Source organism: Molossus molossus, unplaced genomic scaffold (genome assembly GCF_014108415.1).
Source record: "Molossus molossus isolate mMolMol1 unplaced genomic scaffold, mMolMol1.p scaffold_m16_p_12, whole genome shotgun sequence".
NCBI classification, from domain to species: domain Eukaryota; kingdom Metazoa; phylum Chordata; class Mammalia; order Chiroptera; family Molossidae; genus Molossus; species Molossus molossus.
Window position 1 is genome coordinate 7235702 of NW_023425347.1, and position 23040 is coordinate 7258741.

General features: G+C 40.3%; 1 protein-coding gene across 2 annotated transcripts in view; it reads right to left on the reverse strand.

Annotated features, from left to right (window-relative positions):
• MYLK4 (myosin light chain kinase family member 4) overlaps positions 1-13952 on the reverse strand; it is a 107721-nt gene extending 93769 nt beyond the window's left edge. Inside the window, exons 1-2 of one of the 2 annotated variants that reach the window (XM_036256397.1) lie at positions 13880-13952; positions 12288-12558 (exon numbers count right to left, since the gene is read on the reverse strand). In XM_036256397.1, the coding sequence (XP_036112290.1) occupies positions 12288-12446 (159 nt within the window). In that variant the 5' untranslated portion in view covers positions 12447-12558; positions 13880-13952. Of the gene's footprint in view, positions 1-7999; positions 8293-12287; positions 12559-13879 lie in introns of those variants that run through there. The other variant, XM_036256396.1, reaches the window with a different exon arrangement.
• Positions 13953-23040: the final 9088 nt, after the last annotated feature.

The following is a 23040-nucleotide window of genomic DNA, read 5'->3' on the forward strand; positions in this document are numbered from 1 at the left end:
GAATGGGATCAGTGAATTAGAACACAGGTAGAAAAAATTCAACCAATCAGAAAACCAAAAGAAAAAATGATTTAAAAAACAGGAAGACAGCTTAAGAGAACTGTGGGACAAATGGAAAAGTAATAACATTTGCATCATAGGAGTCCCCGCAGAGGAAGAAAATGGGCAAGGGTTACAGAATATATTTGAAGAAATAGTGACAGAAAACTTTCCTAACTTGGTGAAGGAAGAAGGCCTTCAAGTTCAGGATTCACAGAGAGCCCCAAGTAAGAAGAACCCAAACAGGCCCACACCAAGACACATAATAATTAAAATGCCAAAAATTAAAGACAAAGAGAGAATCCTAAAGGCAGCAAGAGATAAGCAACAGGTTACCTACAAAGGAAACCCCATAAGGCTTTCAGCTCATTTCTCAACAGAAACGCTATAGGCCAGAAGGGAATGGCATGAGGTAGTCAAGGTCATGAAAAAGAAGGACCTGAATCCAAGACTACTCTATTCAGCAAGGCTATCATTCAAAATGGAAGGTCAAATAAAGAGCTTTCCAGACAAAAAAAAAAAAAAAAGGCTAAGGGGATATATTAGCACCAAACCAGCACTGCAAGATATGCTAAAAGGACTGCTGTAATTAGTAGAAGAAATAGGAAGAAAAATAAAACCACACTAAACAAAAATGGCAATAAATAAGTACATATCAATTATCACTTTAAATGTGAATGGTTTGAATGCTCTGATAAAAAGACACAGAGTAGCTGACTGGATACGATTTAAATGTGAATGGTTTTAATGCTCTGATAAAAAGACACAGAGTAGCTGACTGGATACGAAAGCATGACTCATATATGTTGTTTACAAGAGACCTACCTCACAACCAAAGACTCACATAAGTTGAAAGTAAAGGGATGAAAAAAATCTGTCAAGCAAACAAAAAAGGAAAAAAAGTTGGGGTAGCAATACTCATATCTGATAAAATAGATTTCACAATGAAGGCCATAACTAGAGGCAAATAAGGCCACTACATGATATTGAAAGGATCTGTCCAACAGGAAGATATAACCTTGGTAAACATATATGCACCCAATATAGGAGCACCAACATATATTAAAAATCTTCTGGAGGACTTCAAAAGAGAAAGCAACAGAAATACAATCATAGCAGGGGACTTCAACATCCCGCTCACATCACTAGATAGATCTTCTAGACAAAAAATTAACAAGGAAACACAGACTCTAAATGAAGCGCTAGAGCAAATGGATTTCATAGATATCTATGAATTACACCCCAAAACAGCAGAATTCACATTCTTTTCAAGTGCATATGGGACATTCTCAATGATAGACCACATGTTAGGAAAGAAACTAAGTCTCTACAAGTTCAAGAAGATTGAAATCATATCAAGCATCTTCTCAGATCACAATGGCATGAAACTAGAAATCAATTGCAACAAGATCATGCAAAGACATTTGAAAACATGGAGGCTAAATAGCATGTTATTAAACAATGAATGGGTTACCATGGAGATCAAGGAAAAATTAAAAACTTCCTGGAAATCATGGAGATCAAGGAAAAATTAAAAACTTCCTGGAAATCAATGAAAATGAACACACAACAATACACAATCTATGAGATGCAGCAAAAGCAGTTCTGAGAGGGAAGTTCATAGCACTACAGGCCTACCTCAAGAAACAAGAAAAATTTCTTATTGACTGTCTAACCTCACATCTTAAAGAACAAGAAAGCAAACAAAAAACAAAAAACAAACAAACAAACAAAATAAAAACCCAGAATAAGAAAAGGAAGAAAATAGTAAAGATCAGAGCAGAAATAAATGACATAGAGACTAAAATAACAATTCAAAAGATCAATGAAACAAAGAGCTTGTTCTTTGAAAAGATAAACAAGATTGATGGACCCTTAGCTAGACTCACCAAGAAACAGAGAGAACTCAAATACACAAAAACAGAAATGAAAGAAGAGAAATAATAGCTGACACCACAGAAATACAAAGGATTGTAAACAAATATTATGAACAATTATACAGCAACAAATTTGACATGGAAATGGAAAAATGTCTAAGTGAAATGGAAAAATGTCTAGAAACATGTAGTCTCCCAAAACTGAACCGAGAAAAGATAGAAAACGTGAACAGACCAATAACAACAAAAGAAATTGAAGATGTAATCAAGACTCTCCCAGCAAACAAAAATCCAGGCCTGGACGGCTTCACGGGGGAATTTTACCAAACATTTAAAGAACTAACACCTATTCTCCTCAAACTATTTCAAAAAATTCAATAAGAAGGAAGACTTTCAAACTTGGTTTATGAGGCCAGCATAATTCTAATTCCCAGACCAGAAAACGACACTACAAAGAAGAAAAAAAACTACGGGCCAATATCCCTGATGAACATAGATGCCAAAATCCTGAACAAAATACTAGCAAATCAAATTCAGCAATACATCAAAAAAATTATTCACCATGACCAAGTGGGATTCATCCCAGGGATGCAATGCTGGTACAAAATTTGCAAATCAATAAATGTGATACACCACATAAACAAAATGAAAGATAAAAATTATATGATCATATCAATAGACACTGAAAAGCATTCAACAAAATTCAACACCCATTTCTAATAAAAATGCTCAGCAATTTTGGAATAGAGGGATCATATCTTGCCATAATAAAGGCCATATATGAAAGAACTACAGCCAACATCATACTCAATGGGCAGAAACTAAAAGCATTTCCTTTAGAACAGGAACAAAACAAGGATGTCCACTTTCACCACTCTTATTTAACATAGTACAGGAAGTCTTAGCCACAGCAATCAGACAGGAAGAAAAGATAAGAGATCCAAATTGGAAAGGAGGAAGTAAAACTGTCATTATTTGCAGATGACATGATATTATACATAGATAACCTCAAAGACTCCATCAAAAATTTACTAGAGTTAAAAAATGAATTTGGCAATGTAGCAGTATACAAAATTAACATCAAGAAATTGATGGCATTCTTATACACCAATGATGAACTCACAGAAAGAGAAACTAAAAAAAAAAATCCCATTTACCATTGCAGCAAAAGAAATTAAGATACCTAGGAATAAACTTAACCAAAGAAATAAAGGACCTATTTGCAGAAAACCGCAGGTCATTGAAAAAAGAAATAGAGGAAGATATAAAAAAGTGGAAGCACATACCTTGTTCATGATTGGAAGAATCAACATCATTAAAATGTCCATACTACCCAAAGCAATTTATAGATTCAATGCAATCCCCATCAAATACCAATGACATACTTCACAGAACTAGAACGAATACTTCAAAAGTTCATATGGAACCAAAAAAGACCTCCAATAGCCACAGCCATCTTAAAAAAGAAGAACAAAGTTGGAGGGATCACATTACCAGATTCCAGGTTATACTACAAAGCTACTGTAATCAAAACAGCCTGGTACTTGCACAAGAACAGGCAGATAGATCAATGGAAAAGAATAGAGAACCCAGTAATGGACCCAAGACAATATGCTCAATTAATATTTGACAAAGGTGGCAAAAGCATACAGTGGAGTAAAGACACATTCTTTAATAAATGGTGTTGGGAAAATTGGACAGCTACATGCAAAAAAGTGAAACTAGACCATCAACTTACACCATACACAAGAATAAAGTCAAAATGGATAAAAGACTTAAATGTGACACATGAATCCATAAAAATTCTAGAAGAAACTGTAGGCAACAAAATTTCAGACATCATACGCAGCAGAATTTTCACTGATTCATCACCTAAAGCAACAGAAACAAAGGAAAAATGCACACATGGGACTACATCAAACTCAAAAACTTCTGCACAGCAAAAGAAAAACCACCACCAAAGGCAACCCACTGTATGGGAGAACATCATTGCCAATGATACATCAGATAAGAGGTTAATTTCCAAAATATATAGAGTACTCATACAACTCAACAAAAGGAAGACAAAGAACCCAATTAAAAAATGGGCAGAGGAGCTGAATAGACACCTCTCCAAACAGGACATACAAATTGCCAAGAGACATATGAGGAAATGCTCAACATCACTAATCATCAGAGAGATGCAAATTAAAACAACAATGAGGTATCACCTCACACCTGTCAGAATGGCCGCCATCAACAAATCATCAAACAACAAGTGTTGGCGAGGTTGTGGAGAAAAGGGGACTCTAGTACACTGCTGGTGGGAATGCAGACTGGTGCAGCCACTATGGAAAACACTATGGTGTTACCTCAAAAATTTAAAAATTGAACTTCCATTTGACCCAGTGATCCCACTTCTAGGAATATACCCTAAGAAGCCTGAAACACCAATCAGAAAGAATATATGCACCCCCATGTTCGTAGCAGCACTATTTACAATAGCTAAGATCTGGAAACAGCTCAAATGTCCATCAGTAGACGAATGGATAAAAAAGCAGTGGTACATATACACAATAGAGTACTATGCAGCTGTAAGAAAGAAAGATCTCTTATCCTTTGAGACCACATGGAGGGACCTGGAAAGTATTATTCTAAGCAAAACAAGCCAAACAGAGAAAGACAAGTATCATATGATCTCACTTATTTGTGGAATATAATGAACATAACAGTCTGAGGATTGGGGTAGTCCCAGAGACATGGAAGTGGGGTACAGACTGACAATCCCTAGAAGAGGGGATGGTGGGGGAGAGATATACCACAGAACTTATATGCATGTATGCATGAACAATCGACACGGACAACAAGGCTGGGGACAGGGTGGGGAGTGAGAGGGGGGAATCAGTGAGGGAAAAAGGAGAATCATCTATAGCAAAGATTAATTAATTAAATTTAATAAAAAACGGAAAGAAAATTCCATGGGGTTCATCAATCCACGGGACAAGCCTTGACCAGGGGGTGGCACCTGGTGGATCAGAGCCCCCCTCAGTCTTATGGGCGAATAGCTCTGAGGCCACCACTCAGCAGTGGTCAGCTTGGCAATGTGACCTTGGGGCTTCTTTCCTTCCCTATTCACACTGCTCAGGCTCCCGCTCCTATGCCCTGAAGCCCGTTTCCGGAACAGCCTACCTGCAGCTCACGCTCTTGTCTCTGGTCTGCTTTCGCTGGGACCTCCGGAGCGACAATTTGGAGAACTCTGGCCCAAGCACATATAGAGCACTGGATGAATTTTACCTGTTATCGCTTTTCTACGTGTCTGCTATCTAGAGGAAAGACTTCAGATCTCTCTTCACTCCACTGCTGACTGCTTGTCACCAGTTTCTCTGGGCTTTTATTGTGGCTCTGTGGCAGGCAGAACGTGAGAAATGGAGCTGAAACTGCCAAATGGCACAGGCTGGAGACCTGGAAATAGTGCCCACAGGCTGACTTAGGATAACCTCATTGCTAGGGATTTGGGGTTAACTAACAAATCATTTTTAAAATTTACAAGTGTGCTTGTGTGCTATTGTATATTTGAAAATTTAGAATAAACACATCAAAACCATGACTTCACTCTGCTATTTCTTCTGCTAATATTTTTTAAATGTTCAAGACATTTAAATATGAAAATATTTAATAGGAATAAAATTAGTATGCAGATATAGCAAAAGTCATAAAGGTGGTATGTGAAAAATTAAAGTCTGGGAAATGCTAATAGATAAATGTGCTTTTTACAACCATAAATGTTTCAGGTAAGTTGATATGGACATTTAGGAATTTTGTTATCAAGTATGTTATACATTTTCTTCCTTAGGAACACAAGTGATTTGCAATCTTTATATTTTGTACTACATTGCTTTAAGTTTTAGAAAAAGAAAATAAGATATTTTTCTAATATTACCCCAAATTATAACAAACTGTTAAGAATTTTAATTATTCTGAGAACCTGAAATTACACAAACATAAATATGAGTCATCTGTGTTTGGTGCGGCACACACAGAGCTACATGGGCAGGCATCTGTACCAGGGCACTGGAAAACCTTTGCCTTGTTTTGTGTCCTAAATGGATACAGAGCACATTAATATCATAAATAGGGTTCTCTGGTGTCCCTAGAAAGACTGTTTTTAAAACTGCTGTGCTTATAGAAATTTCTAAGCCCACATTTCTTTTTTAATCCTCACCTGAGGATACTTTTCCATTTTATCTTCAGACAGAGTGAGAGGGAGAGAAAGAGAGAAACATCAATGTGAGAGACACATAAACTGATTGCTTCCCGCACAACCCCAACCAGGGCCAGGGACTGAACCGCAACTAAGGTTCTTGACCAGGTTCTGGCCCTTGACCAGAATTGAACTGCAACTCTTTGGTCTGTGGGCCGATGTTCTAACCACTGAGCCAACTGGCCAGGGCTTAAGCCCACATTTCTGAATAGTCATTAGCAATGGGGAAAAGTACAAGGATATGTTGTCGAATCTGATTTAAGAGACATTTTCTTTGCAGTTAAAAGTTGCAAAAACTTTTTAAAATGCATACCAGCAACACTCCTACTTAGGCCATATATCTTGTTGAGCTTTTCATTGGAAAATACTTTGAGGGCTACTTTCTCATAGGTTGGGTGAATAACATCCTTTTCCATTTGGAAGATGAAAATCTTCTAATATTTCCCATAGGAGATAGGTTAAACGGACAAAAATGATAAATACTTGGGCAATAGTGACCAAGTCTGAAAATGAAGGCCTAACTGTGGTCTTAGGTCAGATCTAAAGAGACTTACAATGTTTGATGGTGTCTTATTTAACAAACAAACAAAATCTGTTCATATCTACTCATCTTTCTCCTATCTCTTTTCCTTTGTCCTCAAGTATAATAGATCAGATGATAAACCATTCCAAGGTTTGGTAATTCCTCTGAAGGTGAACTTAATGGTCCCAGAAAGCTATGTCCGGTCAGAGTCCCCTGGGAAGTCTCAGCACCCTCCAGAAAGTCCGGCTCCCTGGGGTCTCAGTGCCCTACACACCACCAAGATGCTGAGTTGGTGGTTTTTTGTTGAATGAGGTATAAATAAGGCATTTTTATACAATCAGGAGCAAAAGTAGGCTTATAGTTATTTGTATGGAAAAAATACAATAATTAATAAATAATAATACAAGAATAAACTGTTTCACATACTCACAACTGTAAACCTACTTTTGCCCCCCCATATAAGCATAAGATTATATTACCCAACTGCTCCAGAAAAAAAAAAATTTTAACTGTAAATCATGCATTCTCAATTGAAGTGACATCACTCCCAAGGGAATAAAAAGTCATTGTTGTGGGGGGAATTCTTATTCTTTTTACATATAAAATACAGATATACCTTTAATACCTAAACAGATACACTGTCTATCTATGTTATTAAGATTTCATAGGAGGGGTTCAACTAGGGGGAAAAGCCAAAAGTCTCTGGAAGTAAAATAGATGATCATGGAAAAAATTGAGGAAAGTGCTAAAATCCCTAGAACCTGAATTATGTTTCTTCTCTCGGAGTGCTCCTATTCCTGGCTGAACACCGGCCCTGGATTGGCCAGGGATCGAGTGCTGGCAGGCGGGGGCGAGGCTGCGCTAGACCATCCCTCTTCAGACAGTTTTTGCCATAAACTCCTTAATAAGGGGAAAGGAAGTTTTGCTGCTGTGTTATTTTACTTTCATAATTAAGTCATATAAGTAGAAGAGCCTTGGCCAGTTTGACTCAGAGGTTGGAGCATCGGCCTGCGGACCAGAGTCCTGGGTTCAGTTCCCTAGGGGCACGTACCAAAAAAAAAAAAAAAAGTAGGAAAATGAAGAGATGTCGACATTATTTTTAGCTCTCACAAATGAAAATAGATCACCAACTTTAATATGCACTACCTATAGCTGTCTTGAGGTTCCCGAAAAGTCATTCTAGGTGTTAGAAATGTTGAAACGCACCACGTGCCTCCCCAGAGTGCAGTCGGGGCCTGCATTTGTCCCCTTCGGCAAGCACCACTCCCTGATGGCAAACAGTCAAATACTGAATTTGTCGTAGTTAAAGTGAGTTACTACCTGTGTGTCCTGAAGAGCAGGATTCTGTCTGCGACCTCGCCGTGTCATCACGGACTGGAACACACGCCAGAATAAGGAAGACGAGATGAGGCACACGCTACCTACAATCCAGATGTCTTTCCTTCTAAGTGGCAAGTCCATTTTCTGGGAGCAGCTATAGAAGAAATCACTTGACTTAGATGCTGCTTCCCCCCACCGTCTAGCACAAGCAGGTTTCGGAGCCCTGGGCTGTTGGTGCTGGGTTCTGAGGAGCAGGCTGGGTGGGATCGCAGAGTGCTTGCAGGGTCCTGCAATAGCTGTTTCCTGTTCCACGAACCACAGATAATCTGCCTCTTTAAAAGGAAAAATGTGATGGTCTGCGTAACAGATCTGAAACAGGTGCAGGGTCAGAGAGAGACCCGTGGTGACAATTGACACCAAGGAGAAAGGGCCTCCCGGTTCAAGGAGATTAGCATGGCAGAAACTGGCATCTGCTTTGATGACTGGGCTACTGCCAGGCAGCTTCCTCCTGCCCCAAAGGGTGAGGAGCAAAGAAGTGGGGGTGGGGAAATGTGACTTTAAAAAATTTACAACTCCACCTTCATCTACACTGTTTTGAGAACTAAGTTGTTGTCTTTAGGAATGCCACTGATGATACAATTTCATAGCAGTTAGTCAGGAAATACCATCTGCTGTTACAAGCACCAACTGCAATCAAAATAAGCAGATCCAGGTTTAGCTCCAACCCACTCTATCCTATTCACAATCCTGTTAAGAAGTTTTGTTTTGTTTTGTTCGCTCTTTGAAGCATTTATACCAAGCATTTAAACATTCCAGGGGCTGTGCAGTCCTCCGTATGCTATGGTCATCCTTATTTCCTCCCCTACAGCTTCACCTCACTCCCCTGCTCGGAACCACGCCTTTTGGATGGAGAAGTATTTAAGGATGTACAGGAAGGTGGGGAAAACCAAAGAACTAGGAGGTGAGCATAGTTAATCTTGGGCATATAATGTAGGGGTGTGTACAGCAAATGGGTTGAGGCAGAGAGAAGCAGACAGAACCCAATGGGAGAATGGAACTCTGGTTGCCTAAAAAAATTATCTGGCTCTTTTGTCTTTCATTAAGCAGCTAGTGTGTGTGTGTGTGTGTGTGTGTGTGTGTGTATTTGTATTTGTATTAAACAGTACATTAGATCTGAGGGAAATGCAGAGTGGAGCTATTCATATAGGAAACAGAGAAATAACAAAAGGAGAAATCCTGGATTTGATTGTATAAAAGTAATACTAATTAGAGCTATGAGTCATTTATTATTTATTAATTCATGGTATATAATAGCAACTATTTAACTTACTGCTCATATGAAGATTAATTTCTTTTAGGTTGTCCTTGAGTGTACATTTAGATCTAGTTTATTATGGCATATCTGCTAAAATTTCTTAAAATTCTACACTATTAGGTGATTTTGAATACCCTTTAAATATCATAGAATGAGAAAAGTCATTAGAAAACAGAATAAAAAGGAAAAGTAAAAAAATAAAATGAACAAAACATGCTAAACAAGTAGAATATCTGGTATTTAATAATGTCAACAAAACATAGAGGAACTGAGAAAAGATAGCTAAAAATAAATCCAGTGGAGAAAAAAATAAATGAAATAGAAAAGCCTGGTTAAGAGCAGGAAAAGAAAAAGAATCTGAGCTTTACCAAACCATATCAACAAATATAAGTTGTTAAATTTACAGATAATTTGCCCTGTTGGGATTGGAGAGTAAAGACTTTTCTAGAAAGAATTGCACTTCAAACCTTCAAACCACAGCTCCCCCATCACACAGTGTCTGAAAGTCAGAGTACATTCTTTCCAGTGCACCACAGTGAAGGTTTGTACTATGATTAGCAGTGCTAATCTTCTCAAAGAGAGAAGGGATAAAAGAGGAGAGTAAGTGGAAAAATTATGGCTCTTTTTTTTTTTTAATAATCCCTGAAGAGAAAAGAGTGTTATTTACTATGGCCCCGGCAGAATGTGGAGACGTGTCAGTCTAGCGCTGTCTACATACCCAAAGACATCTGAGCTGCTGGAATGCCCTTCTCCACCACCCACTGCCAAGGCCCGCCGGCTCCCCTGGCACACACTGACTGGTCAAGCAAGAGCCTCCAGCACAAGGGCCTTGGCAGCCACAGAAAGGAGGAAAGCTCTGGGCCTCACGTTCGTGTGCCCATCGGTCCTCCACCAGGCAAGAGAGAGACGGGGAAATTTATTGCTGACATCTCTGGGCTCTTCGCCATTTACAAAGAAGAAACTTAATAGGGCATATGGAACTACCAGCCATTCCTTCCCACCTTCCGCACTGACTGCAGGACTGAAGCCAGGAGGCCCAGGTCAAACAAAGGACATCAGATTAGCTGTGATGGATGTTCTCTTAGGGTTTCTGAGGAATGGCATTCTCAGTCTTTCCCTCAAAAATGTACTAGCCCTGGCCAGGTGGCTCAGTGGGTTGGAGTATCATCCCATATACCAAAAAGTGCTGGGTTCGATCCCCAGTCAGAGCACATCATTTCGACCCAGATTTCAGGTCAGATCCCTGGTTGAGGCGTGTATGGCAGGCATATGTTTCTCTGTCACATTGCTGCCTTTTTCTCTCTCCCCCTTCCTCCCCCTCAAATCAATGAAAACATGTCCTCGGGTGAGGATAAAATATACGTATATATCCTAAAATATTTCACTACCAAATCATTTGATGTCTATTATTCTGGAACAGTTCACCACAAAAACAATTCTTCCTTAAAATGTTCATGTTTCAGCTTAACCATCTCACTCTTTGAAGAGATTGCCTACTTATAAAAATTATATCAGAATCTGGAGAAAAACAGTACTGGAAAAATTATCAAATTCATATTATCAAATTAAGATGATTGGTTATTTCAAAGTTATCTAAGAATATTTGTCTTCTCTGTCCTACAGAAATGAATGAACAGAAAAAGAAGTCCTTCTGTTTGCACTGTAAACAGCCCCAATGAAGAAGCCCTTCATGTCTGACAGAAATTTTGCCTGTGGAAATGTTTTCTTGGTGTATCCTGAGCAAGATATTAACTCATAGGGAAAGTAGAGATCTCAAAAAACCTAAGCTTTGACCTAATGCACTTCTCTCCAGTACATTTTATCATTCCTTATTCACTCACAATAAAGACTCCTCTGCCCTTTTTCCCTAACAGCTCTACTTCATCCTGTTGCTCCTCAGAATCGCCCTTGCTATCTGAAGAGTGTTTTCAGTACCTGGACAAAGAAAGATGTTTCCCAAACCTGCTTAATGAGAGTCAATTGCTCTGATTGTTGAAAACAATGACTCCTAACCCTCAACCTGAGGGCAGATTTCACTTAAATAGATCTGTTCCTTCCACAAACATTGTTTGGTGCTTATTACGTGCCAGTTACTGGGAAAGCAACTGAGGAAGCAAGGACGGGTGATAGGAGGTCCTGACCTTGAATGATCCTAGGAAAGGTCACATACAACATTCAAAACAATTGCCTGTGCGGGAACAAAGGCACAGGCAAAACACTGCGAGGTGGGCGCTGGGCCAGGAAATGCCCATCTGTGGATGGATGAGAGGGAGCTGACTAAGCTAAGGTAGGTGAGGGGACTGTTGCTGGCTAACATTTATTAAATGCTTACCATGGTGGCAGATACCATTCTAAGTGCTTTTTATACAGTACTGCACTTAATTTTTACAACATCTATCATCCCATTATCCCGATGAGGCAGCCCCATGGTAGTAACTCGCCAAAGATCAAGCGGCCACAGTCGGGCTCAGGGCCGGTGTACTGCACAATGAGGACACGGGCCTGCCATCAGGCAAGGCTTGCTTATCCCTGTCACTGATCATCAGTGTCAACAGCTCTACCACCTACCCTGTGAGGAGATTAATGTCTTGAGGAAAGTGGAAACTTCTGCAGAGTAACTGCTTCTCAGAATTTCATGTCCAAATCCATGCTTTTAAATGATCCTAGTTAAGAAATGTGTTTCCATAAATTCACTTTCATAACTTCAAAGCCAATAACTATAATGTAGTGTGTGGGCAGAGATGCATAATCAAAGGCCTGCTAAGTGCTTCCCAAACTCAGTTGTCTACAATGCACAGTCCTCAATGAAACAAAATTAAAGCTTGTCTAATTATAAATGTTCTCTAAGTCTGCACTCAAATGACAAAATGCAATTTGAAAAAGGTCTGATAAATGCCTATCTTTATTGATGTATGTAAGAGAAGATGAGATAGAATTAATACTTTTCAGGAGACTAAATTAGCTCCCAGTTACCTCATTATTTCCAGAACTTGAAGCCTGTTCACTAGAACTTTCTTCTAGAAAACATCTCATCTTCTCAACCTTTTCCATGCACTGAAAAAACGCCACTTTCTCCAGACAGTCACTGTCGTGACATGTGGGGATTTCTTCCAGCCTCTTCACTTTTGACATCTTGGTGGTGAGTTCGATGAAGTCACTGTCTGGAGTGTGGTTTCCATGGCCGTCTGGCCCTGACTGGCAGATCAAGATGCAGTCCTGGCTTTTGAGTGCACCTTCCTCTTGACTGCAAAGAAAGGAAACCAAGTTCTCATCACTTACATATTTGACTTTTGGGGAACATGACCTGTGAAAATTTTGAAGTCTCTTCTGTTTAACTGGAGAAAGCATCCAAAAATAGGAAGAGAAATGCTACTATTAATATTGAGTTTCAAATGATGCAACTTTAAAAGGAAGAGGTTTTTTTCCCCTCGCATTTTCCTACAAAAACAAACAGTAAGAAGCAACCTTAAGTTCCACTTGGAGACAATATTTTCCTCACTGCATAAAATAATATTTATATCAAGTGGCCAGTTTAAATATAGAATATGAAATTTCTTTATATTTTATTGGGATTGAAGATTTGCTTCTCCCATCCACAGGAGGAAGGGATTCCTTTGGGAAGGGCCTCACACGCTTCTCCTGGGAATCTGGCCCCCCTCTCGGGAGTGGTCTCCATCAAGTGAGTCATTTCCAGAGCCCTCTCTGCCTACACTTTAAAATGTTTGGTGTTTATTTTTTTAAAAGACATTTGTTTCCTTACAGCCCTCTCCCATAGATAAGATATCTACACAGATACCTTTCTTTTCATCTTCATTAATAGCTTGGTACCAAGGAGCTCAAATCCTTGTGCCTTCCTTCAATTACTTTCCTTACAAACTAGGTACTACATGTAATACTGCTTTGATACTGGCGGTCTACATGTATGTATGTGTGCATGTATCTACACCTCCGTGGAATATATGGGGCAAGAGTGTGATCTGAATTGGTGGAAAGTTCTCACCACCAACTCCCAAGGCCCCCTGCTGGAGATTTTCTTAAAATTTTTTCTTCCAGCTTTTTGTAAATTTAAAATAATCTGTTTTTATCTCCAGAAAGCTTCATTTCTTAACTCATATAGTAAAATTATACCTTGAGTTTCAAACTATTTAAAATCCAATGCTCTACAAAATTCAACTTAGCCACATAAAGATCTTACATTCAGACATACTCTAATGTAAATAGTACCAACCAGAACTCTATAAGATATATTATAGGTCACTTTTGGAATTCTTTCAAATTGCCCTGAAATAGCTCGCTATTGAAGTGAGGAGAGAAATGCATGATTATTTCTAAGGCAAATTATGACTAAAATATAGTATGTCATGGCAAATGGTGCTGAAACGGAATCAGAAACCCACAACAATTAACATGTTAGAACAAACGCTTAGGTGCAAGGCGTAATACTTTTGAAAAGAAATGAAATGTTAATCTCTACCTGGAATTTGATCCAACTTGTTAAGACAACATGGAGAGAAAGAAAAGAGATGTGAGAGGTTATAACAATGAAAAGAAAATAGAGTAGTTACCAGTAATAGCAGGCGATCCTAGGGTTTTGACCACTCCAAAGGTAGAGTGTAAGTTCCGGCAGAAAAAGGGAAGTTTCTCAGAGTTCACAATGACTACACGGTTTCTGGGCTAAGTCTTCGCTGTCAGTCAGTATAAATCTTCTGAAAAGACAAGTCTCCACTATGAAGAGAAGTATCCTCTCTCTCAAATGCCACATTGAGCCCCTGTTTAAATTAATATGGTCCTTGATCTCATGCTGCTCAGCTGTTGCCTTCTTAGTCAGATGGGGAAGAATATTAATTTTAGATACCAGGCTTTTCAAGGCCAGTGGCTCCATTTCAGAGGTCAGGTAAGGAAAGGACAGACTGGAACTAGTGGATGAAATATCACCTTCACCTTTTCCTCTCATCAGTGTGGCAACACTCTCAGAATCATAAAACTACATTTGTCTTTGACGATCATATGTCCAGATATTTTGCCCCCTTCAAACTCACAATTATATAACTGCTCATTCCCAGGCAGAAGGGGCCTTGAGGAGGCAACCCCACAGCCACCTTTGTTTACCCATCTTACACTTAGCACACATCCAACGATAACACGAGAGATCTTCTGAAAGTACTTAGCAAGTTTTCATTTTTTAATCCTTAAAATTATTTGCATATCTCCAACTGTTTATAGCTCTGGGGAAAGATCAAAAGCACAGGCACCCAGAGAGTTACAAAGAACAGGAACAGATTTTCATAAATTCTCCTCCCAGGCAACACTGTGCCCTTCCCCCTGGTTTTCCATCACTGGCAAAGAAAAGAAAATCCAAGCAAATAAACCACCTGCCTGATTCAGTCGTGAACGCACAGTAGTTTGAGAGAGAGGATACGTTATTAACCAATTCATTCCTAGCTTTATTTAAGTAGCATTAAACCTGGGTTGCTGAGAAAATACAACTGGTAATACAGACAATCCTACAATTCTTTGAGGCCCAGACAATTTTCCCTCTTTTTTGGAGCCTCTGCTGATTCCTCCACTGCCCACTCAGACACCATCCTCTGGTGCTCTCTAACTTTTTTCGAAAAAGAAAAACTAATTTCTTATTTTTAATTCAGATTAATGGTGCATTTTATATAAAGGAAAATTACATGTTTCCTTTTGGATAGCATATAAAGAATGATAGCAAAATCTTTAAAAAGTAGAACTTTTGGTATTTTTTCTAGAATTAGAAAACTTTGTTCTTTAGGAAGAATGACTAAGCAATAGTATCTATTTGTTAGAGAAAAGTTATTTGACAAAATTGTTATGAAAAGACTGAACTGATTTGAGGTTATCAGTTTTTCTTGGCATAATGAAGTGTGAAATGGTGCTGATGTGGTGATAAAGCTCTCTGCAAAAAAAATACAGTGTGCTCGGCCTTCTGCTGATTTGACCACACCCTCTACTCAGACCATCCAAACAACAAATTAGACTTTCCACCCCTTTAGCTTCAGCAAACCAGCCACAGGCTCCAGTGACCAAGAAACCGGCAGAATCTACTCCTCTGAGCTTTTTTATTAATAATTTTGTAAGTATTTTTAAATCTACAAAGAGGTGAAAAGATAGCAAAGAGAGTTTCTCTATGCCCACCCCCACATTTCCCTATTTTTCACAACTTACACTGATATTGTCATAATTAATGAAACAGTGCTGATACATTATTAACCAAACTCCATAATTTTTTCAGATATTATGTTTTTCCCTAACATCCATTTTCTGTTCCAGAATCCCATTCAGGATTTCATATTATATTTAAAACCAATAGGATTTGTGATGGATTGGATATGGGTGTGAAAGAAAGATGGGAGACAAGGATGGCTTTCCAGATTTTTTTTCCTGGCCACTTGAAGGAGAGAGTTGACATTAGCTGAGATGAAAAAGTCCATGGGAGGAGCAAATTTGTAGGGAGGGGGGAGGTCAGGAGCTCAGTTTTTTATAAGTTTAGTAGACATTCAAGTTGAATAGGTTGCAGAGAGAGAAATCTGGACTTTGGGATCAAGGTCCAGGTTGGAGAAATAAATTTGGAAGTCATCACATATGGATATTTCCATGCACAATATGTAGTCAATAAATATTTGTTGATTACTTACTAGAGGGAAGATTTTTAATTGTCCCTATTTGTCCTAAGAAAGAAGAATCAACAAAAAAAAAATCCACAGTACTTATCTTCTAAAAATAGATAACAGTAGTCTAGTTCTGGTATTTTGTACTATTTCTAGCTTCTGATGGCACAGAGGACAAGCATCCGGTACAATGCTTGACCACCAGAAAACACACACACACACACACGCACACACGCACACGCATGCCCATTGTGGTCTATTCCCCTGGCCTCAGCACCCTAAGGCCAACCCAGAAAATATCTGGAATGTCTTAAAGATGCTCTGATGCTTGGAAAAGTTCTCAGTGAGACTAAGAGCAGGCCCAGTGATATTTTCCCCAATTTCCACTGAAATTTTTTGGAGTTAAAGTTCTTTAAAAAAAAAACAATACTAACCTCAGGAAACAGCATTCCACAGAGCCATGGAAATTAGGATACTTTTCAAGGCACATTTTCATGAACTAGCCAGAGACTATGCTGTCAAAGGAGCCACACAAAATGACGCCCTGCCAATGACTCTATACTGTTGGCATTCAAACCCGGCTGGATAATGCAAATAGTTTCTGTTTGTATACAGCATTCTGAATGTTTCCAGAAAAACAAGGCCTCAAAAATATCAAAATGCAAATGAGCCCTGGCAGGTTTGGCTCAGTGGTTAGAGCATCAGCCCTTGAACTGAAGGGTCAAAGGTTCAATTCCCAGTCAAGGGCAGGTTCTGTAGGCAACCAATCTATGTGTCTCTCTCACATGGATGTTTCTCTTTCTCTCTCTCTTCTTCCTCCCTCCCTCCCTCCCACTCTCTCTAAAAATCAATGGAAAAACTATCATCAGGTGAGGGTTAACAACAACAAATAATGCAAATGAGACATATTCTCTTGCCTGGCCAGTGTAGCTCACTGGTTGAGTGTCAACCCATGCACCAAGGGGTCATGGTTTGATTCTTGGTCAGGGCATATGCCCAGGTTGTGGGCCAAATCCCCAGTGGGGAGCATGCAGGAGGCAGCCAATCAATGTTCTCTCTCATCGATGTTTCTATCTCTTTCCCTCTAAAATCAATTTTAAAAAAATTTTTTTAAAGAAAGACATATCCTCTTATCCACATACCTATTGAATATTCTCCCTTTCAAAAGGAAGAATGACCCATAAAAGTGAAAAAGGATAAACTGAACTTCATCGAAATTCAAAACATTTTCTTTTCAAAAGACACTGTAAGAAAATGAAAAGAGCCCTGGCTGATTTGGCTCAGCTGTTAGAGCGTTGGCCCACGGACCAGAGAGTCTTGGGTTTGGTTTTCGCTAAGGGCACGTACCTTGGTTGCAGTTTGTCCCCGTACCGGTTGGGGTCGCATGAGTGGCAACCACTTGATGTGTCTCTCTCACATCGATGTTTCTCTCTTTCTTCCTCCCTCTCTCCCTCTCACTCTATCTGAAGATAAATGCAAAAATGTCCTTGGGTGAGGATTTAAAAAAAAAAGAAAATGAAAATAGAAACTATAGAATTGAAAAAAACACTCTGAAATCACATATTTAATAAAGGATTTGTATTCTGAATATACAGTAAACTCTTATAAATCAACAATATGATGACAATCCCCCATTTTAAAAAGGGACAGAATATTGGAAAGACAACTCATCAAAGAAGATATACAAATGTGTTGATTAATAAGCATATGAAAAAATGACCAAAATCAGTCATTAGGGAGATGCAAATTAAAATGGCAATAAAATAGCATTTCACATTTATTGGAAAAACTATAATAAAAATGGCAGACAGCCCTCGCTGGTTTGGCTCAGCGGTTAGAGCATCGGCCTGTGGTCCAGAGAGACCCAGGTTCGGTTCCGCTAGGAGCACGTACCTTGGTTGCAGTTTGTCCCCGGCCCTGGTTGGTCGTGTGGGTGGCAGTCACTCGATGTGCCCCTTTCACGTTGATGTTTCTCTCTCTCTCTTCCTCTCTCTTCTTCCCACTCCATCTGAACAAAAAATGGAAAAATGTCCTCAGGTGAGGATTTAAAAAAAAATGGCAGACAAAAGCAAATGTTGGCAAGGATGCAGAGTAACTGGAACCCTTCTTATACCTTCAGTAGTATAAAATGTAAAATGGTCCAGTTGTTTTAGAAAACATTTTGGCAGTTTCTAAAAAAGTTATTTCCCACATAACCTAACAATTCTTCTTCTAGATGTCTACCCAAGAGAAATGAATTCATACGAACACACAAAGCTTTGCACATGAATGTTCACAGCAGCATTATGCACAATAACCCAAACCTGGAAATAACCCAATGTCCATCAATTGGTTTGGTAAATAGAAAAGGATAATATGACATATCAATTCAAATGGAATACTACTCAACAATAAAAAATGAGGTTCTGAGCCCTGCTACAACTTGGACAAATACAAAAATTGTGCTAAGTGAAGAGTCAGAAACAAAGACCATATAGTATACAGTTCCATTTACTGAAAGACCCAGTAAAGGCGACTCTATAGACACAGAAATTAGGTTAGTGGTTGCAGGGGTGCTGAGAGTAATAACAGAGATTAACTATAAACAAAATCCTATTGGGGGAGGTGGGTCAAGATGGTAGTGTAGGTAAACACATATTGCCTCCTCCCACAACCACATCAAAATTATAACAAAGCTACAACACAACCATCATTCAGAACTGCCTGAAATCGAGCTGAATGGAAGCCCTACAACTACAAAATTAAAGTAGTCGCCACATGGAGACTGGTAAAAGGGGCGGAGGTAGATGAGCTGGTCCCACAGCCACGTGTGGCAGATAAAATCAGGAGGGTACCCCAGCTGGGTAGGCCCTCTCTGAGGACAGAGGGGTCCCCGTCCCACACCAGGCGCCCTGCTCAGGGTTCAAGTGCCAGTAAGAGAAGTTCCCATAACTTCTGGCTGTAAAACCAGCAGGAACTGAGGCTGAGGGAGGCTGCAGCTGCGGAAGCCCCAGCAGTTCCTCTTAAAGGGCCCGAGCACAGACTTACTCAGACCCGCTCCCTCTGAGCTCCTAGGGGAGGCAGCTTGAGGGGCACCAGAGAACAGAGTAGAACTGAGCTGTATGGCCTCTGGACAAGGGCTGGAGGGGCAGCTTTCTTCTGGACAGATGTGCTGGTGGAGGCCGTTTTGCCTTTGGTGAGCCCTTCCCTCATGAAGCCGGCAGACAGTCACCATATCTAGGACTCCAGCAACCTGGCTTACACTGTTGGCCCTGCCCTAGTGATTCCCTGAGGCCCTGCCCCACCCAACTTTCAGGCCCACCCAAGTTGTTTCCAAAGGCTTTACCATAGATTGGCCTGTCTTGAATCCTGCTTCAGCATTTCCTAAAATCTCTCAAATAAGCAGCATCTGGTACCTGAGCCCACCAATGCACCTGGCACCATCGGGCCAGTGGACACCCTGTGTCAACACAGACCAGTGCACAGTAGTGGAGCTGTCAAGGTGCCAGTTTTGGAAACCGCAAAAGGCCGGGAGCCCAGCACCATCCCCTGCAGTAGCAGCCTGATCAGAGCCGAGATATACCTCCAGCAACAGAGGCTGGGAAGCAGACATCCATCCCCAGTCAACAGAAGCACAGACCAGCAGCAGAAAACTATTCCCCCACCTCCCCTCAAAAACAACTACAGCAAAGTCTGAGCAGGAGCTGAGCCCCACCGGGCAGTAGCATTCCCCAGCCACCAGTGGCGGGACCAGGGTCTCCACAGGGCCCTGTGAAACCTAGCAGCCCACAAGAGTGGTAGGAAGCGGGGGTTCTGGACAAACCTGTGAGACCCAGTGGCTGACAAGAGTGGTGAGGAGCCTGGACTCGAGAGGGGCCAGTCTCAGAGAGCCCCATACCTCTCGTTAAGTGGCCCCAGGCCTGGCACTAGAAGCAGCTAGCCTTGGTTCACAACTTGGCTTTTCCTGGACAACTCCAAGTCCAACACAAGAAACATCCATCTGCAGTTCACTTTATAGTTTATGCTGGGTGGCCCTGGATAGAGCACAGGCAGTGGCTGGCCTTGCCCCAGAGCCAGCACACCTGGTGGACAGCTTCAGACCACATCAAAACACCACCACCCAAACACCTCCACAAATGACACACTCAATGAGTGGACTCAGTGGGTACTAAAGCCCTGCTGAAATAAGTCTTGTTCTGTGTGGTGGGCCCCTACACAGCTGATCCTCCAAGGTAGTGGCTAGTGGGCACAGACAGTCCTTGCAGCTGACCAGCCTGAGTAATCCCCTTCCATTGATGTGCCAACAGCAATCAAGACTCAATTACAAAAAAAGGGTGCACAGTCCACACCAGGGGTGCACTGTAAGGGCCCAGCTGGGGTAATCAGGGAGACTATGCCACTGGATGCTACAGGACACCTACAACAGTAGGCCACCCTATGAAGCCTAGGAGGCATAGCAACTCTGCCTAATACATAGATAGAATCACAGGGAAGCAGCCAAAATGAGACAAAGAAACATGTCCCAAATGAAAGAAAAGAACAAAACTCCAGGAAAAGAACGGAACAAAATGGAGATTGGCAATCTAACAGATACAGAATTCAGAACACAGGTTATAAGGTTGCTCAGGGAACTTGGTGAGACATCCAAGGGACTTAGTGAGACCTTCAAGGAACTTAAGGAGACCTCTGAGAAACTTAGTGAGGACATCAACAACATAAAAAAAGGGCCAGTCAGAAATTAAGGATGCACTAACTGAAATAAAGAATAATTTACAGGGAATCTATAGTAGAGTTGGTAAAGCCAAGAAGCAAATCATTGATTTGGAATATAAAGAAGCAGAATACACCCAACTAGAATAGCAAAAAGAAAAAAGAGTGATGAAAAGGCAGAACTTACAACCAAGATTACTCTATCCTGCAAAGCTGTCATTTAGAATCAATGGCCATATAAAGAGTTTCCCAGACAAGAAAAAGTTAAAGGAGTTCATCACACCAAACCATTGTTATATGAAATGTTGAAGGGTCTTTTTGGAGAAAAAGATAAAAAATATGAACAAACAAAATGGCAATGAATACATAGCTATCTACAATGGAATCTACAAACAAAATGAATCTATAGTAGAGTAGGTAAAGCCAAGAAGCAAATCACTGATTTGGAATATAAAGAAGCAGAAAACACCCAACTAGAATAGCAAAAAGAAAAAAGAATCCAGAACAGAAACATTCTCATAGATACAGAGAACATTTTGTTGGTTGCCAGATGGGAGGGGGGTTGGGGGAATAGGTGAAAAAGGTGAAGGGATTAAGAAGAACAAATTGGTTGCTAGACTGACAAACCTCAAAGAGAAGGAGGTTGGGGATGGGAAGAAATAAACAAGAGATATTATATGCATAACCAATGGACATAGACAACAGTGTGGGAGAAGGCAGGAGGGGGACGGGAGTGGGGAGGAGGGGGCCAATGGGGGAAAAATGAAGAACATCTGTAATACATTTAACAATAAAGATAACAGCAAAAAAAAAAGACTGTAAGCCTTACATTTATTAAAAGAAAAGACATTCAATAAACTTCACAGTTGTCTCATTTATTGTCATTATTTTAAAGTATTTTGTTTGTGTTTGGGGGTGACCATAGGTCCATATATTTCTATTAATGTTTAAAATAAAATAATGTATGTAACATTTTCATATTTATTCACACTTTCCTTTACAATCTGTTTTGAGAGCAGTCCTAGAACCTAAAGGGTAGCGGAATATGCCACACCAAAATATACCACTTTGGCATGAGATTATTTTTAGTTCAAAGCAGTTGAGACACAGCAGATACAAGAAAAGTTCTCTACTCTCTTCCAATCTGCTTCAAAGCAGGACATAAATTTTAAAGGTGCCCACCTCCACTCCCATCTCTACCAGAAAGGACAGAGTCAACTCCAAATCCATATTAACCCAAAGGAGTCTACATAACAAACCACATTCAATCCACTGAGCAGGTTCACACTGGCTGGGGTGAAGTTTCCCACTTCACTGCTCCTGGAATTGGGGGTTCCGTTGCTTCTCAGAAAAAGGAAAAAAAAAATGCTTCCTTTTCCGTTTCTTTTTAATAATATCTTTTACTTAATTCTAGTTCTTTGTAAGTCATTCCTCTTTTCCTAAAGTTATCTGTTATGAAGGGGCTAATAAAATCTTTAGGTGTTTACTTTTGGATAAGTTTCAAGATGTTCTTGTGTAAATAAAAATCCCATTTCTGTTAACTTTTTAAAAGTTCAGCCTTTCCCGAAATTCTTTTTTTTCCGTTTTCATTCTGCTTATTTTCTTTAAATACCGAAAGTGCATGTTTGTGACACATCTTTGAAGATGTTTACAGAAAATCAGATAAAGTCACAGAAGACAGTAATTCTATCCTTCAAAGGTGTAGAATACATAATTTGCTCATCTATGGTGGGCATTTTCTGTAACTGCCTACAATGTAATTTTGAATGGTTGCCTAATATTTTATTACTCTGGGGATAGCTACACCCTAACTTGAGTAACCACTTAGAATTAAATCTCTTTCTAATTTTTAACTATTAAAGAGCTGAGTGAGCTGCATCAATGTTATGAGCTTAAGGTAAAAGGCCCTTGGGTAAGGGTAAAAGGCCAAACAAATCTAAAAGGGGGCGGGGGATCTCTTTATTTGCATTTCTCCACATTAGCTTAGGTTAACATTTTGTTTACACGTGCAGACGTTTGAATTTTTTTCTTTTGCTCAAGTCTTACTTCCTACTGGGGTGTTTTGAGAGTCTCCATCCACACCCCCACCCCTTTTCCGTTTAATTATAAGCAACCAGCCGCGGCCTCTTCCGTCCCTCCGCCCGACCCACTCGCCAGCTCAGCTCCGGGGTGTGGAGAGCGGCTTTCCCAGGCACCACCTAGGGGCATTGTCACAGACACTGCAGGGTGTCCCCGGCCTCGAAGGGCGCAGAACTGTGCCGTGTTTGCTAACGCGCGAGCCTGCGCACACGCAACCGCCGCCTCCGCGGCCTCTCACAGTGGGGCCGGCAGGCCAGCCGGAAGTGGATGCTCGGACTCCACTTCCCGACAGGCAGCGGGACACGTGTCCCGCAGCGACTGCGGAA